Here is a 19278-nt window from a genome sequence, read left to right on the forward strand (position 1 = left end):
TGGCAACACTAATTGTAAATTAGCAAGAAAAACAGATGTAGATATGTATGAATATCAACTTCATAACCACTCAGGTGACAGGTCTGGCAGCCAAGCAGGGAATGATCCGGCATGCTGCCAATACCATCCAGAATGTGCTTCGGGTTGTCGGTACCACAGAGGATGAGAATCAGGGGCAGCCGGGTGGAGGGAGCAGCAGTGGTGGGGTGTGCCGCCCTAACTGGGAGGGAGGACAGGCCCGTTACAGTGTACAGCGAGGAGACAAGACTGTGCAGATTACAGCTGATGAGGTCATCACTCACATATTTAGCCTCTTGAAAGGTTAGTTTGTTTGGAATCAGTCCAAGTCATCTGGGTAGTAATCTGTTTTGATCATGTACTCAACATTTCCATAAAGGTTAAGAAAAAATTATCTTAACTGCTGATTGAATGTTCATGTTTCTTATCACAGTTACCTTTAAAGGTCTTCATCATGATGCCCAAATAATTCAGTCATAATTGTCACATGTTGTGCAATCACTAAAACTTTGCTATGGTAGCATAATCTCTTGAATGTAGTAACATAATGAATTGAACAAACTTTGTCTTGTTATTTGCCTGGTCCAGTTTTATTCATTTTAAGGTAATCATATTTTTTATCTCATTATTCAATACTATGTACTCAAATGTTATTGCAATTTTCATTTTTACTAAAATGAGGAATCTTTTATGGATCACGAAAGTATAGTGAGAAAACCTACAAATGCTTATACTTTATAGAAATATATCAAGAAATAGCTGATAAGTAAGAAAAAGAGAAATTGATGTTTATTAACATTGCTTTGCATTGACCATTATGATACATGAGTGTGTGCAATGTTGCCACTCTTTGAAGGTCCTGCATGTAACATGAATTAGTTGAAAATTTGTATTACTGTATATAACTGTAACAATGATATGGATGTTCATTTCATGTAATACAAATTATAGGGAACTTGTAGTTATATGTAAGCTAAGTACTGGTGCTTTACACAATTAAAGTTTTTAATTTATTTCAAGAACACAATTATTTTGGCACATTGAACAGAAATAGCCATAGCACACACCAGTGAGCCAGAGCTGCCAGTGGTGATTTGTGTACCAGCATGGAGCAGCGAAAGTACTGTTGCTGTGGTGAAGAAAGCAGCCAAGAAGGCTACCTTCAATGTCCAAGCCACTGTGTCCCAGCCAGCTGCTGCTGTCCTGGCCTATGGACTAGCAGATGACAACAAACAGAATGAGTGAGTACAGTACTGAGTGAAAAATAGATTATTAGCACTAACGATACCTTATTTAGAATTGAATGATGGAAACTATGCTCATGCTATAGTTTGTTTCTTTTTCTTTTCTCTTTAGTTTAATATGTTGCTGGGGGCTTCAATATATGTATTCAGTAAAACCTGTGCCCTAAGTGAATTCAATAATCAGAAGAAATTGTAATAATAAGAGAAAAGTAAACAACTAAAGAAAATTGTTAATCTATTACAAAATCAATATACACATTAAAACAGTATGCATTCATTTGCAGTCATTAATTTTTAGCTTTATTTTCATGATATAGGTATGTAGTTGTGCTGCACTGTGGTGGCACAACTGTTGTGGCATCTATTGTGGAAATTGCTGGTGGGCTGCTGACTATGAAAGAATCTATTACCTCCTCCTCTGTTGCCGGAGATTCTCTCACCAATGTGCTAGTCCAACACTTTGCTAAAGAATTCTATACGTGAGTATTGCTTTTTTTAAATATTCATGTAAAAAAGCATCATTATATTGTAATTGTGATGAAGTTTATGAGAAATTATGGTTTATTTATTTGTATGTATTTATATATTTTTGACAGAAAGTACAAGGGAGACCCTCTGGAAAACAGGCGGTCACGGCGGAAGCTTTACAATGCCTCAGAAAACTGTAAACATGTTCTCTCCACAATGAACACCTCTCAGGTAAGTCTGGAAACTTATAGATTGTATGTATAGTTGAAATGTATTGAGTCTTACTGAAAGTGTTGTAAGCAACCAGACACGTGGCATGTATGTATGCCTTGTGTTACGTTCACCGGTTAAACTGGTAAGATTGGCATCGGAGAGCTGAACAATAACAATTGCAGGTTCAACTAGGAAATGCAAAGGGGTCACTTTAAAAGCTATTTAATAACCCATAATGAAATTGACACATATATAACAAGAAACATGAGACACAGATATATAACATGAAACACAGGAAAATGACATACACATATAACACAGTAATAAATACAACAATAAAGAACCCAACTTAATACCTAACAATAATCCTAATCCTATATAGAGGCAATGTGGAAAACACGGACGAGGGAAGTGATACTTATGCGGTGTCGCAGTGGTGAAATGCTGGGTGATGGTTGATCCCACGGCAGAACCAAGAGGCGTTGTGTTCACTGGTTGAGGCTTGGATCTCAACTCCCAATCCAGAAAACCAAGAGCTGGCTCAACACTTTCGGTTGAGTCGAAAGGGGCCGCGTGAATCCAACTTCGGGACAGTAGCGGGGCTTCATGAAACGGTGACGTGGAAGGTTCACGAGACGGTGACGTGGAAGGGAGGCGGAGAGGTGGCGAACGAGGTAACAAGCGGAGGAGGTGATGGTAGTAATGCATGTTACGGGCGGGCCGTAACATTTCCTCCCCCCTAAGACCTCCGTAATGGGCTCATGAAGGAGGTGAGACGGGAGATCTTGATAAGGCGTCGGCGATGATGTTGTCCACCCCCTTGATATGATGGACTTCCAGGTTGAAAGGTTGAGTTAACAAGGCCCACCTAAGAATGCGTTGGTTTCGGTTCCTCATGGCGTACAGGAAGGCCAGAGGATTGTGGTCCGTGAAGACCTTGGTGATGTGCGGACCAGGATGAAGATAGCACTCAAAACGTTGGAGCGCCAGCACGAGTGCCAGAGCCTCCTTTTCGATGGTGGAGTAGTTGAGTTGATGGTGTTTCAGTTTTGCAGAGTGGTAAGCGATGGGATGGAGGATGCCGCTTGTGGGGTCCGGTTGTAGTAGGACAGCACCCACTCCAACTCCACTCGCGTCAACTTGTAAATGGAAGGGTCGGGAGTGATCCGGCGTCCAGACCACTGGTTCCGAGGAGAGAAACGCCTTGAGGTGTTTGAAGGCTTGGTCACAGGCCGGGGTCCAGTGGAAGGGGACGGAAGTGCTGAGAAGGTCCGTCAAGGGGGCGGCCAGGGTGGAGAAGTTTTTACAGAAGCGTCTGTAAAACCCAGCCATCCCCAAGAACCTCATGAGAGCTTTCCTGGTGGTAGGAACAGGGAAGCCAAGGATGGCCTCAACGTTAGCTCTCTTGGGGTGAACCTTGCCGTTCCCCACCACATGTCCCAGGTAGACCACCGTAGACCTCCCGAAGGTGGACTTGGCCAGGTTGATGGTAAGCCCGGCTTCCTGCAACCGACCCATCAGCCTCCGAAGACGGGTCAGATGTGTTGCCCAGTCGTCTGCAGTCACCACCAGGTCGTCCAGATACGCGGATGTTCCCTCCAAGTCCTGAGTTATGTAATTTATAGCCCTCTGGAAGGTGGCGGGAGCATTAGACAATCCAAAGGGCATCACTGTGTATTGGTATAGTCCGAAGGGAGTGATGAAGGCGGATATTATTTGGGCCTCGTCCGAGAGGGAATCTGGTAGTAACCTTTAAGCAAGTCTATAGTGGTTACAAATTTGGCTACTCCTATACTATCTATAAGGTCCTCTATCAAGGGCAATGGGTAGGAGTCTGGCACCGTCACTTTATTTAATTTCCGGTAGTCGGTGCAAAATCGACTACTACCATCTGGCTTAGATGTTAACAGGCAGGAGAAGCCCAAGGAGATATACTAGGTTCTGCAAGGTGATGACAGAGCAGATAGTCTACCTCTTTTTCATCAAGTCTCTTTTAATGGGTGAAATGCGATAGGCTGGTTGTCTTATAGGCTTGATGTCGGTAGATGTTAATCTTATGTCATGTTGGATAGTATTACAAACTCCTGGAAGGTCACCTGTGATTTCAGAAAAGTCTAGCAATAACTTTTTAAGATCAGACTGTTGTGAAGGTGTTAAGGAAACAAACACCTCATCCAGGTTGGACATGATTTGGCTGTTTGAGGGGCGTCCTTTAGGTGACGAGAAGAGGAATTCGATGTCGGACTCTTCCTCGGGGGCACAGGACCAGACTCCTTCCTATCAGACATACAGGTACAGCGCGAGACAAGTCGTCCTCTGGTTCTCTGGAGTGGTAAGGTTTCATTAGATTAATATGAACAAGTTGGGAATCCTTACGACGGTCAGGAGTGTGGACCACATAATTTAATGGACTTAGTTTTTGAGCCACAACATAAGGTCCCATGAACTTACTGTGAAGAGCATTGCCTGGAGTGGGGAGAAAAGTAAAACCTTGTCTCCTGGTTTGAAACTTCTCATGACAGATTTGGGAAGAGAATTCTGTTGCATTTTAGTTTGAGATTTGAGGAAGTTTGATTTAGCAAAAGATCTGACTTCACTGATTTTATTCTTAAGGTTACTGATGTAGTCAGACACACTGGGGCTTGAAGGAGTATTTTGAGTAAACCATTGATCCTTTAATATTTTGAGAGGCCCCCTGATCTGTCTACCATAGAGTAATTCAAAAGGGAGTAACCTAAAGAATCTTGAGGAGATTCTCTTAAAGCGAAGAGAAGGAAAGAAATACTTTCATCCCAGTCTCCTTGATGCTCCAAGCAATACTTCTTCATCATGGATTTTAATGTTTGGTGAAACCGCTCCAGACAGCCTTGGGATTGGGGTGGTAAGCCGAGGAGGTAACATGGTCGATGTTTAGCTCATTCACTATCTGTTGGAAAAAATGGCTAGTGAAATTGCTACCCTTGTCAGACTGAATTTGTTTTGGAATTCCTACCGAGGTGAAAAATGTATTAGATGTTTTACAATGGTCTTTGATGTGATGTTCTTAAGAGGGAATGCTTCAGGGTACCTGGTAGTGGGATCCATGAGGGTTAACAAATACTGATTCCCTCGTTTGGTTTTGGGTAAGGGCCCTACGCAGTCTAGTATGATCTTTTCGAAGGGCTCCGTCTGAACTGGAATAGGCGTCAGAGGAGCTGGCACAAGGCGTTCGTTAGGCTTACCCACAACTTGACATATGTGACATGTTTTTACATAGTGTGACACATCCTTTTTCATTCCTGGCCAAAAAAATGTTGAAGAGCCTTCTTGTAGGTTTTTGGATGCCTAGATGACCTGACAATCCATCATGAGCTAGTTCTATAATGGCTGGTCTTACAGACAAGGGATGACAACTTGATGTGTTTCTGACCAGGTGTCTAGTTGTTTCAGTTCAGGAGGTCTGTAGGCACGCATCAGGACTCCTTCCTGATAATAAAAACAAGGCAATTTAGACATATCCTTTGTCTCACTGGCCACATGTCTGATCTTAGCCAAAGTGAGATCCTGTTCCTGAGCATTAATCAAATTCTCCTTTGAAATGATGTCATTATACAAGTTGTCAGTAGAGGCAATCATTGGTGGAGGAGGTGATGAAAGGGCAGGGGACTTGGACTGAGACCTGGTGACTGCACACACTGGGAAGAAGTGAGGGATGTTTCGTCCAGGGTCTTAGTGGGACTTTCTGTTAAGGGAGAATCAAGAACAATTAAGTTTGGAACAGCCAAGTTACCCGCAAGATCATTACCCAGTACAAGATGTACCCCGGTACTGGCAGTTCACCAGGTTTAATGGCTACCTCAACCTCTCCTGAAATGAACGGGCACTGTAAGCTAATATTAGCCAAGGGATAGGAGAGCTGTGATTCGAGACCTGTAAGGATCACCTTCTCCCCAGTGAAAGCCTGTTTGATGTTAGGGATGACATCTTCCCTTAAGATGGATTGGGCAGCACCTGTATCACGCAGAACCTTGATATTTATTGCCTTGTCTTTACCATCAGTCAGGACACTTTACCTTGATACATGTACGAGTCATAAAGTTCTAGAGGAGAGTTGACAGGGTTAGCTAGGGCCACTGGTTTCTTGTTCTCAAATGTGTTAGGTCTAGGGGCCACAAAAGAAAATTGACGTTGAGAACCCTTGCAATTTGGGTGTCTACATTTCTGGATCGTGTGACCTGGCTTCTTACAGTATGTACACCAGGGGGAATTATATGCATTTGGCGAGAATCCGGTTGGCTTACCACCCGCGCCCCAAAACCTTCCCCAAAGGAGGACCTAACATTAGACAGTGAACCACGACCTCTACTACCCAGGGATCCCATCAACAAAGCAAACGCATCAGCCACTTTAGCGGCAGACATAAGATCACTCTCTCCCGTTCTTCCACATGCCTCAGAATATTAAATGGTAACTTGTTCTTCCATTCTTCCAGGACCATTAGATTGAGCAACTCCGAAAAGGTGGTAATGTTAAGAGCGGCTAACCATTTCTTAAATTGTCTTAGTTTCTCACTAGCGAATTCAACATAGGTGTGAGACTCTGGTTTCACATACTTTCGAAACTGTTGTCTGTATCCATCAGAAGTGATAGAGTAGGCGTCTAGAATGTTACCTTTGATCTCTTCATATTCTACCTCATCACTAAGGCCGTTGTATACCCTATAAGCTTTTCCTACTAGCTTAGGGACAAGGAGAGACACCCACTGATCCTTGGGCCATTTATTCCTATTAGCAATGCTCTCAAAAGCGCGAAATGACCCGTCAACATCAGATTCATCAAAAGGGGGAACTAGCGGAGCAGCTGTAGCAGGATTAAAGCTTGCTAACTGTTTCTTTATATCTATTTCTTCCCTCTAAACTTAGCGTCATTTCGTAGGGCTAACTCCTGAATTTCTAACTCTTTCTCCTGCCTTCTAAGTTGTAACTGAAATTCTCTCTTTTCTTTTCTGCCTGTAGTTGCATTTGTTTTTTTCTGCCTGTAGTTGCATTTGTTTTCTGCCTGTTTCTGCCTGTTTTGCATTTCTTTTTCTGCCTTTGCATCTGCCTTGCTTTGCCTGTAGTTGCATTTGTTTTCATGCATCCGGTATTCTAGTTTAAGCTTCTCAATTTCCCATTGACTTATCCTACTCTTATCCTGTTCTTCCTGGGGACTGTGTATTATAGTCCTCGTAGAGGCTGACATGGGAGTTAACTCTTCTATGGCATTTCCTAGCAACTGACCTTCTTGCACTAGATGTTCAACAACTACATTCTTAATGACCTCTTTAGTCATCTGAGACGTGATGGGAACATCAAAATGTTTAGCGATGGTCTTCCATTGGTCCTTCTTTATATTAGCATATTTAAGTTGTTCCAGAGAAGGGTCGGCACAAAATCTTCAACGTTAAACTGAGCGGAAGCCATATTAAATAGATGTTAAACCACAACAAAAAAAATGATAAGCGAATTACTTAAGTGAGGAACTTGGCAGAGTGATAATAAAGGCAACCTTGGAAATTACCTAGATTATACTTAAGTAAACACTTATGAGTACAATCACTAATGAGGGGTAAACTAGAGAGTTACGGCATTAAGAGGGATCCGGATTACTCTAGTTACGAGACTTGAGAGTGAGGAGCGAATTGTACTGAGACTTGTTATTGATAAGGAGGCGGATTAGTCTGAGAGACTAGTTAAAATGGCCGATTCTAACTAGCGAGAAAAATGATCCGCGAAGTGAGGGCATTGAGGGTTCGCATGAACATATGATGATCCCAACACTTGGATAACACTTATTACACACCTGCCTATGTGCAAAAATAGAGATAAGTGCTATCGGTGAACACGCCTTTCTACCTGGTTTCCTGCTCTACCACTGCTATGCGATACCAATGAAAGTCACGAAGCACGTTTAACCCAAAAGGAGCCACTTGATCGCACAAAGGTAAATTTAAACCACACGCAGAGTAAGTCACAGAAAAAAACACATCAGAGTCACAACACCACAGAAACACAAGCAATCACAGAAAAAAGTCACTGGAAAAATGGAACACTGAACATGGGTTATAATGGTCCTGTCACGGTCGCCAATTGTTACGTTCACCGGTTAAACTGGTAAGATTGGCATCGGAGAGCCGGTGAACAATAACAATAAAAAAACACTGCAGGTTCAACTGGTGAGGAAATGCAAAGGGGTCACTTTAAAAGCTACTTTAATAACCCATAATGAAATTGACACATATATAACAAGAAACATGAAACACAGATATATAACATGAAACACAGGAAAATGACATACACATATACATATAACACAGTAATAAATACAACAATAAAGAACCCAACTTAATACCTAACAATAATCCTAATCCTATATAGAGGCAATGTGGAAAACACGGACGAGGGAAGTGATACTTATGCGGTGTCGCAGTGGTGAAATGCTGGGTGATGGTTGATCCCACGGCAGAACCAAGAGGCGTTGTGTTCACTGGTTGAGGCTTGGATCTCAACTGACAATCCAGAAAACCAAGAGCTGGCTCAACACTTTCGGTTGAGTCGAAAGGGGCCGCGTGAATCCAACTTCGGGACAGTAGCCGGGCTTCATGAAACGGTGACGTGGAAGGTTCACGAGACGGTGACGTGGAAGGGGAGGCGGAGAGGTGGCGAACGAGGTAACAAGCAGAGGAGGTGATGGTAGTAATGCATGTTACGGGCGGGCCGTAACACTTGTGAATGATGATTAAGCCCCTGAGCAATCATATTATGTTAATTTGTCATCTGGTACTTTAAGTAAAAAGCTATTACTGTAGTTCAGAGCTTCCTGCTAGTGAAAAAATATTACAGGCTTTTTTTTTTTTTTTTTTCTCTCTCTCTCTCTCTCCCCACATTGTTTTAGTGGACACAAACATAACATCAGGATTGCTTTACAATGGAAATGTAATATTGTATGACCAGTTAGATTTCCATATTTCCATGAATTATGAACAATTGCCATTTGTATTCTCTTCAGCTTATCTTGTTTTTCCTCCCATCTGCATTGGCTATGCATGCCATGTGTAGCTAAACTATAGACCATCACTGGGTTGCCTTGGCACTGTACAGAATTCCTAGTTTCATATTTCTTTTTCTTTGTTTTACCTACTACTAAAACAACTTGTACAGCAGAGGTGATGCAATTTGGAGTCATGTTTTCCTTACTGCCATAAGAATGGAATAAGTAGATATTTTTTCTGCAGGTTTATGTTGAATCTCTTTGGGAAGGTGTTGATTTTTCCACAACACTGTCTCGGGCACGTTTTGATGGCCTGGTGGCAGGGACTCTGGCAGCCTTCCTGCAATTGGCAAGAGAAGCAGTCCAGAGGTCTGGCTTAACAGAGGCACAAATTAGCAAGGTAATGGTACATCACAACCATAGTCTTCTTTTTGTTATGCCAATTTGTATTGTAATTTTAATCAGAGCACTTTAATATTGGATGCCTTTTTTATATGTTTTTACTGTAGACAAATTCATAGCATTTTTATTTTACTTATGTTAATAAATTTACTTTTGAATTACAAGAAAAAAGAGTAGTATATATGTACATGGATGTTGAGGCTTGTGGTGTCTCTACATTGGTAAATTTTGTGTATAACAATAACTTTTTTTTTTTTTTTTTTTTTTTTCTCTTGTACAGGTGATTCTAAGTGGAGGTTCTGCAAAGATTCCTCGTTTGCAGCAACTTGTAGGTGATGCCTTTCCCAAGGCTGACTTGCTGTGTTCGTTGCCCCCGGATGAAGTGCTGGCTGCTGGCGCCTCTATGGAAGCTGCCTTGCTGTTAGGTCAGCCAACCCATCCCTCAGTGGCCTCTTCTTTGGTCCCTGCCTTGGCAACCTCAATATTCTGTAAGGTATGTCGTAAAAAAGTTGTGTTCTTATTTGATGTAACAGTTGGTATCACCAGCTCAACTGGCAGTGCCGTATCATCACCATACACTTTATCTTTCTGCCTTCTCATCATCACTATCATAGAAAACAAACACATAGTTCCTTAATATCCAGTGGTACCTTGGGTAGTGAGTTTAATTCATTCCAGAAGATCCCTTTGTGAAACTGCCACAATTTTCCTCTAGAAGTAAATGGAACTCCTATCAATCCCTTCCATACCAAAATTAATATTAAGATAAAAAGCCACTAAAATGTTTTTTATGCAGAACAAAAGTAATTTCCATAATAAATAACAGTGCTAAATGATGTAAAAGGCAAATCAGTGAAATACAATAAATAAGATGAATGAAGCAGCTTAGGGCAAAGTGTGTGCATATTATATATATATATATATATATATATATATATATATATATATATATATATATATATATATATATATATATATATATATATATATATATATATGTATGTATGTATGTACTGTTGAATCTCAATAATTCGGACCCAAATAATTCAGATTTGGCAATAATTCATTCTCAGACTGACCCAGGGACTAAAGTCCGCTTTGAACTGCCCACCCAGTTTTTTTTTTTTTTTTTTTTTTTTTTTTTCTCCACCTTCCTGTATTTAATTTTTTATTGACATTATAAAAAATCTAATTCGAACTTAAAATTGCATTTTAGCTGTAGTTTAAAATAATACCAAACAAAAGTCAATCAGAGTTGATACAGATTTTGTGAACATTTTTAGATGTGTAAAAAATCACTTTTCAAGATATTCACTCCTAAAGATTTTTCATAATTTCGTCCTTGTTTTGATATTTGTATTCATCTGATTGACATGAAATTTTCACACATGATTGTGTATACAATAGTGACTTCGTGGGAAGGCGCCATCAGCAGTGTCACGGCAATCTGCTGTTTTACTACTGAACTGGACACTCTCTGAGTCGTTATTAGTGTACTTACGTTATTAGTACTTAATTAATCCTTAAAAATTTGTCTTGGCGTGATTCAGTCTTCCTTGTTTGTGTTCCTCATTCCATCTCAAAATTTCCTGATCCTCCAATTCAACTTCTAGGACTTCATGATCTCATTGGGTTATGTTGTTTAATGTGTGTGTGTGTGTGTGTGTCTTTACCTAGTTGTATTTACCTAGTTGTAGTTTTACAGGGCCTGGGCTTTATACTCGTGTGGCCCCGTCTCCATATCTACACCTATTCAATCTTACTTTAAAAGTGTGCACACTCGTTGCAGACTCTACTTTTTCATTCAAACTGTTCCACGTCTCAATACATCTTTGCGGGAAACTATACTTTTTAATAGCTCTTACACATCTTCCCTTCCTCAGCTTCTTACTATGTGATCTTGTGCTTCGACTGGCATATTCTTCTCTCAGGGTCAGATACTCATTGTCCACTTGGTCCATTCCATTTATCAATTTGTAAACTTGTATGAGATCCCCTCTCTCCCTTCTCTGCTCCAATGTTGGAAGATCCAAAGCCTTTAGTCTCTCCTCATATGTCATCCATTCAAGCTCTGGGACCATTCTTGTAGCCATTTTTTGTAGTCTCTAGCTTCCTTATGTTTTTTTTTTTTTTTTTTTTTTTTGTGTGTGTGTGTGTGTGTGTGTGTGTGTGTGTGTGAAAATCAAATCTAACATTGATGGTTCTTCTTCCCCTCTATACCTTGTGTATTCCTTCACCCTTTGGTTCATTTTGTGTTTACCATTGCCACTTCTTTTCCCAGTCATCAAGTGTAACTATTTAATTCCATTTCCTCCCAATTAACATGTTTGCAGTTTAGATCCCCCACAAGTAGCACTTTTCTGTCAGTTCTAAGCATATTATCCAACACATCATTTTGCATTTCCTTGTGTACCTCAAGCTTCCATGTACGTACATATGTATTAGTCTTTGGTGGCACATATGTTATTATGATTTTCCTCCTTTCCTTCCCATTGGTCATAATTCTTATACTTAAAACCTCAACCAGTCCATCTCCATACTGTACTTCTTCCTCATATGCATCCTCCCGAACCATTATCAATATCCTTCCTCCTGCTTTTTCTCTATTGTCTTTCCAAACATTATATCCTTGTTATTTTTTTTATTTAGTTGAATGTCTTTGCTTAACTTCGTTACTGTTATACATACCACATCTGGTCATTTTTCCAATACATAGTCTCTCACTTTTACTTTGTTTCTGTTATACATACCACATCTGGTCATTTATTTAATACATAGTCTCTCAATTCCAACATTCCCAATATGAACCCATTTATGTTTGTATACATAACTCTTAATGTCTTCCTTCTTCTTTTTGGACACACCATTTCTTCAGCCTATGTCCAGTACTTTCCAGTAATTTTTTTCTCTCTCGTTCTCTGTCCTTCTCTAATTTTTTTCTTTAGCTTCATTTCTCAGTTCTCTCTCTTTTTTCATTTCTCCCGGGTTCATATCCCTCTTTATCCGAATGTTGCTGTATTCTGTATCCACAGCCAGTTTTCCTGTCCTCACCAGTATTTCTTCAACCCCTACTTGGGATCTCAGTTTAACTTTTAATGGTCTTATGGATCCATCCCTCATTGTATTTTCCAAGTCTATTTATTTCTTCATTTTCTTTCTCTAGACTAGACATTGTTCTTTATTCTGCACCCTTTAAATAATCTTCTTTACCATTTCTTTTTCCTCCTTTTATCTCACAAATTTCACTTTGTTTTTTTTTTCTCTTGTAGTCCATATATTACCATACATTTCTTTTTATCTACTGTGTCTCTTATTACTTCTTCCTTTGCTTTAATCACCTGTATCACTATGTCCTTTAAATTTTCTCATACAGTAAAACCTCGGTTGACAAACGTCTCTAAGGACGAACAATTCGGGAGACAACCAAAAAATTTGTCAATATATTGACCCAAGGGACGAACAATATTTCGGGGGACAAATGCGGTTAAACGGCTCGCCGGCAGGCGAGCCGTTTGTGTGATAGCCAACCTGGCTATCACACAACAACAAAACAAAACATAAGCACAAAAGAAAATAGAAACAGGAACATATGAAAAATATTACATGGGCATGGTTTTTCCTGGGCATGGTGATGTTACCGGCGCGCTCTACTGTAGCTTCCTCGGCGTTATCATCTCTGCTATAACGGGGCCCCACATAGCGGCACTGACTTGTGACGCTACACAGCTGTTGTGTAACTCTAGCACGCTGCGCACATCCAAAGTCCTCTCATGACTGTCTTCTCGGATCTTGTCTGTCTTCCTCCCCATCCTCCTCTCCTCCATTCCATCATGCCATCAACGTCCAGTTTCTCAAGTAAATAACCTTTTCTTTTTTATTAATTTTCTTATCATTTTGATAGCATTTAGGTAAGTAAAACAATTTAGGCTTTTTATAATTATTTTGTTCATGTCATGCATACATTAAAGGTCTATTTTGAATGGGTTTTATGGACAAAAGTATGATTTTTTTGGGGGTCTGGAACGGATTAATGGTATTTTAATACATTCTTATGGGAAAAATTGATTCAAGGGACGAACAAATCGGGTGACGAACAGGATTTAGGAACAAATTATGGTCATGAGCTGAGGTTTTACTGTATTTGTTATTTAAGCACTTTGGCAGAGTTCACTTTTTTCATATTCTTGATCTTTTTTTCCCATGCCTTCTTCAACTCATCAAATTTTTCTTCACTCCCTTCTGTGCCTCAACTTTCTCCCTAAGCACTTCCAATGCTTCCTCATAGTTCTTACACTTCTCCTTTAGGGTTCTGTTCTCCTTTTTTATTCCTTCTTTCATTGTTGACCTTCACTGTTTCCTCTAATTCACTACATTTTGCATTCATTTCTTTATTTTCCTCAAACACATTGTTTTTCCAGTATCCCGGCAATGACTTCCCTCATGCATGTAATCTCCTTCTCCACTGATATTATTTCTCTCATGTTAGTTCCTTCATCCTTAAGCCCGAGAAATTCCTTGTAGAACTCAACTCACCTAAATGTTGTATCCCCAGTGGTATTTCTGTGAGGTTTCTATAGTCTTAGGCTGCACAGCATTGATTACATGTCCATCAGCCCCACATGGGTTCTTATTCTCTTCCATTTTTTTCTTTTGGTTTAACACAAAATAGATTAATACTATAGAGACAGAATGCTATCCTAGCCCAGTCTCCCCTTGTATTTACATCACCAGATCTCGTGTGGTTGGAGGCGGCAGTAATATCCAGCACAGGAGCATTTGTTTATGTGTCTGTTCTCTGCAGTGTCAGTGTGTGTGTGTATTATTGTATTTTAATGCATATTTTTTAGCATTCCAGATGTATAACAGTTTGAAATTAATATTTAGAAGTTTGAGTCAGTATGTTTTCTTTGTAAATCTTATTATGAATGAAACGGAAAGCCTATAAATGAAAGAAACAATTTACAGATACTTGGAAGTGAAAGCAATGAATGTGTGTTTAGCCGTGGAACCCCAACTCACTCACGTCAAACGTTAAGCCAAGCACTGCCTACACCTGCCCCTGCCACCTGTACTGTTATGATTTATGAGGCAGAGGAGCTTGTAGAAGAGCCCAAGGAAGAAGCTATTTTAGCTCAAGTAAGTATTTGTATACATTTCAGTTTTGTAGATTTATATTTGCTTAAGAGGTTGATCAGTAATTAAGAAGTCTAGATATGTTTGTTAGCAAAGATTGTGATAAGTTCAGAACTTTGCCACAGGTTATTTATTAATATCCATCCTAATTGATATACATTAATTTACTGTGTTCATAGCAGAAATTTACTGACTAAATTATTTTTGATTGATTGATTTTTTTTTTTACATGTTCAGTTCTCTGATCTAAAGCTTCTTATGTGTTAATGAAAATCTTTTAAGCTTGCTTGAATTACTTATCCTTTATTCATAGAGTGTTCAACTTTATTCTTTGAATTCATGTTTGCCTACTTCTGGAGAGGAATTAATTGTTAATTCTTTCTGTTAATTAGACACCTATAAATGCAGATTCCAGCAGCTTGCAATGAAGGGTAAGACAGTAAATAAGGACTTGAAAAGAGAGGGAAGTTAGTGTATAGTAGGTAGTGGAAGTAAGTTATTTGAAAGATTCTTGTGCTGTGAATACAAACAGAGTGTAATATGTTTAAATAGATATTACTAAAGGTGAAAGTACAGGTTATTCTAAGTAGAAAACATTCTATATGTATATGCATTTTGAGATTTTGTTTAGCCATGTGATGAAATTTGAGTGTGGCAGAATGACAATGGTCTTATAAATATTTCATTCATCATTTGTACAAGTTTGGGTTATTGCAGTTTCACATAATGAGTATTGACAGACATATGATTTACTGATTAACATTATACAGTGTTGAATGATGGCATGGCTGTGATAACTGCAAATATAACATTAGGCTATGTGACGCCTTGGCTGTCCAGGCAGGGAGGGGAAAGCAATGAGATTATTACAGTTTCACACCAAGAGAAGTGACAATGAATATATTTAGATTGTACTGCATCCTTAGGACAGAAAAGAAAACTATCAGAAATGCCACACCCTTACAGTAAGGTGGAGTATGTGGACATAGTGTTTCCATTGCATAAACACCTGCCCAGCTTAACCATTGTATCTCACTCAATATCACTACATATCTCAACAATGCCTCAAAATCAATATGTGTACAGAACATTTTCCACTTAGAGTAACCTGTACTTTTGCCTGTAACAATATCTGCAGAAACTTGCATCATATCTTGTATGGAACTGAAATTGTGTATGGAAGAATTTCTACATGTCTTGAAAAATCATAATGGAATGTACTATGGAGTTGTGGAAATAGCTAAACACAAAATCTCTCCAGGTGATCTTCCTGTCTGATAGAAGCAAAAACAAATTTGACAAAGCTATTACTATTTCAATATGGATCCTCAACACGTTAACCGCATATCGGGCCATCCGTGTACTGAGCAAATGTTTCACTTGTTGCATATTGGTAAATCTGAGGCCGGAATATCACTTTCTAAAAACTATTATAAACTTGAGTATGTAAACAATTTGTATATAAATTTGTATTTATTATGCCTGCATATGCATTGCTAAGGTACTGGAAAATAAGATAAAAATGATAAAACAATAATTTCATTTGTAGAAGGAAAAAATAGGCTTCTGAGTAACAAGTAATGTTTGGTGACATATTACTTCAAAAATACAATCAACATAAGAAAATAATGGAATATTAGATCATCATAATGTTGATCACTAATTACACAAGTCATGTTTTTCGTTAAACATGAAATGCAAAGTAGTGGTTGACCCTCACATTCATTGTAATAGGTGGATACTCTCCTAGCCTTGTTTGTGGCCACCTTGTATCCCTCAGACAGTGAGATTTTCTCATAGCATCCTCTGCATCTCTTCCTTGTATTTTTCATTGGTCCATCTGCTTCCTGTAAGGTATGTTCTTTTCTTGCACCCAATATATCAGAAGTCCCCTTCCCTGGTTTTGTAATTTCCTCAGGAATGTTTTAAGTAAGAGAGAGAATTACTGATTCTATGAAGGTTTTTAGGCATACTTGTTTTGCTGAGCAGTATTTATTGTATAGAATTTGAGCATTTGTCACTGATATCCCAGCAATCATTTCCAGAGCCAGCTTCTTGTACCACTTCCTTGATTTGTAGAGTGGCGAGTAGTAGGAATTGAGTTGATCAACAACATCAACACTTTTTTTGCTTTATTGTACTCAATGACACTTTCAGGTTTTACAATCTCTTCTCCTTTTCTGTTTTTCATTCCACTTGGAACTAAGTTATTACCTTACTCAGGTACTGTTGATAGTGTCAAGAATATATCATCATATGCTACAGCCCATGCCTGGCACACTGGTGTACCAATACGCGATAGAAGGGGAAAAAAAATTACTGGTCCGCGATTCGGTATATATTTCTACCATGGATTTTTATGCTCTATACTAGAGGCCACGCTCTCACAATGATATATACCTCTTCTCTCTGCAAAAGTCCAATGGACACTGGCGTGGTCGGGTGTTAAGAGAGAGAGAGAGCATTATAATCCTGTAAATAACATGTATTTATCATGTCTTTGTATCATTGAACTTCCAAATATGGACTGTTCCATATTAGACCTGTGTAGAACATTTATAGAATAATGTTAAGTTTGTGTTAAGGACAGGGATGTTAATAATAGTTTTTATTCACAGATTGATGTCACAAATTTAACTCAAGATTCTAAATTGCTTCGACTAGATTTCCACTTAAAGAGGTAAGTGTCTATTTTGCCAGTTTCATGTTTATAAATAAAGATAATTTTCCCTCAAGTAGTGGAACAAGACAAGGATAAAGATCAATGTGTAATGGTGATTGTCATTAACCCGTTCCCGATGGAGGATCTATATATAGGTGTTTTTAAAACAGGACTTTTTTGTCGGATCGTCTACATATAGATGTTTGTTCTTATTTTACTGCACTAAGTTGTAGTGTCGTCTATATATAGACGATTCCTCGCAAATAACAAAATTCATAAAGTAAATCATTATTTGGCATCTCAACTACCCAAACATTAGTCAAAATGGCCTCTCAAGGCTGGTCATTGCTTGCGCTATTTTGATGGTGGATGTGCTACACACGTAAGCTAATACTGGAAATTTTTGCATTATTTACACTTTTTTTTATCATTAGCTTATCACGTCAAAGAAAAAGAACTGTACCACATGCCAGCAACATTGCCTAAAAATGAATAGGTACAAAACAAGTACTTATGTAAAAAAATGAAAAAAAAAGTAGAAGCAAATTACATCCAAGTCAAAATTCCTGGATGTGAGTAACTAAAACATTCATACAAGCATATTGACATATATTATCACCAATCAAACACAAACAACACTTGCATAGAGATTCAATTGTTTGTTCAGTTTTGTAGCAGAGTCTATATAGAGATGTCACTTGCTCAGTTTTGCAGCAGAGTCTATATATAGATTAAATTGTTTGTTCAGTTTTGCAGCAGAGTCTATATATAGATGTCAATCAGGAGTACCCATTTCCGGAGAAACTATGTATGGATGAAAGTTGGTAGCATCTATATATAGATGATTTTTTATTTGGTAGTTCACTCATCTGCCCTGCCGCCAGGAAGGGGTTAAAGGTGGGACATGTTTCTGTGAACCTAGTATTTGGTTGTGTGTGTGTGTGTATTTACCTAGTTGTAGTTTTACAGGGCCTGGGCTTTATGCTCGTGTGGCCCCGTCTCCATATCTACACTTATCCAATCTTACTTTAAAAGTATGCACACTCGTTGCAGACACTACTTCTTCATTTAAACTGTTCCACGTCTCGATACATCTCTGCGGGAAACTATATTTTTTAATATCTCTCAGACATCTTCCTTTTCTCAGCTTTTTACTATGCGATTTTGTGCTTCGGATGTCATATTCTTCTCAGGATCAGTTTCTCATTATCCACTTGGTCCATTCCGTTGATCAATTTATAAACTTGTATCAGGTCTCCTCTCTCCCTTCTTTGTTCCAGGGTTGGTAGATCCATAGCCTTTAGTCTCTCCTCATATGTCATCCCTTCAAATTCTGGAACCATTCTTGTAGCTATTTTTGAGGGGTCCACACTACTCCTGCATATTCCAATCTGGGTCTTATTGTAGTACTTATCAATTTCTTCATCATTTCTTTGTCAATGTAGTGAAATGCTACTCCAATATTCCTTAGCAAATTACATGTTTCTCTAAAAATTCTATCAATATGGCTTACTGGTTGATTGTTTTCTTCCATCGTCACTCCTAAGTCCTTTTCCTTTTTGACTTTCTCCAGTTCTACTCCATCTCCCATCTTATAGATTCCCACAGGTCATCTTTCACTCTTTCCCATTTCGATGACATGGCTTTTGTTCACATTGAATTCCATTTCCCACTTCTTACTCCATTCCCAGATCTTATTTAGGTCTTCTTGCAGTATTTCACAATCCTCCTTTTGCTTTATAACTCTGCACAGTTTCGTATCATCTGCAAACAGATTTATGTAGCTGTTCACTCCTTCTGGCATGTCGTTAATATAAATGAGGAAAAGTATTGGTGCCAATACTGACCCCTGTGGCACTCCGCTTTCTACTGCTCTCCACTTGGACTTCATATCTTTAACTACCGTCCTTATTTCTCTCCCCCTCAAATAATTTTCTATCCATCTCAATGTGCTTCCTTTTAAGCCACCCTTCTCCTCTAACTTCCACAGTAATCTTGCATGTGGCACTTTGTCAAACGCCTTTTTTAAATCCAAATAAATACAGTCAACCCATCCTCTCTCTCTTGTACTCTATCAACTATTCTAGAATAGAAACTCAATAAATTAGTTACACAAGACCGTCTTTTCTA

At 38.9% G+C, this 19278-nt stretch overlaps 1 protein-coding gene across 4 annotated transcripts in view; it reads left to right on the forward strand.

Annotated features, from left to right (window-relative positions):
- LOC123498709 (heat shock 70 kDa protein 14-like) overlaps positions 1 to 19278 on the forward strand; it is a 31374-nt gene that overhangs the window by 4869 nt on the left and 7227 nt on the right. For all 4 annotated transcript variants that reach the window (XM_045246074.1, XM_045246077.1, XM_045246078.1 and 1 more), the window contains 8 exons: positions 75 to 321; positions 1067 to 1259; positions 1580 to 1741; positions 1859 to 1961; positions 9196 to 9351; positions 9634 to 9846; positions 14319 to 14489; positions 17105 to 17166. In XM_045246074.1, coding sequence (XP_045102009.1) covers positions 75 to 321; positions 1067 to 1259; positions 1580 to 1741; positions 1859 to 1961; positions 9196 to 9351; positions 9634 to 9846; positions 14319 to 14489; positions 17105 to 17166 — 1307 coding nt within the window. The remainder of the gene's footprint in view (positions 1 to 74; positions 322 to 1066; positions 1260 to 1579; positions 1742 to 1858; positions 1962 to 9195; positions 9352 to 9633; positions 9847 to 14318; positions 14490 to 17104; positions 17167 to 19278) is intronic.

Source organism: Portunus trituberculatus, chromosome 48, assembly GCF_017591435.1.
Source record: "Portunus trituberculatus isolate SZX2019 chromosome 48, ASM1759143v1, whole genome shotgun sequence".
Classification (NCBI taxonomy): Eukaryota; Metazoa; Arthropoda; class Malacostraca; order Decapoda; family Portunidae; genus Portunus; species Portunus trituberculatus.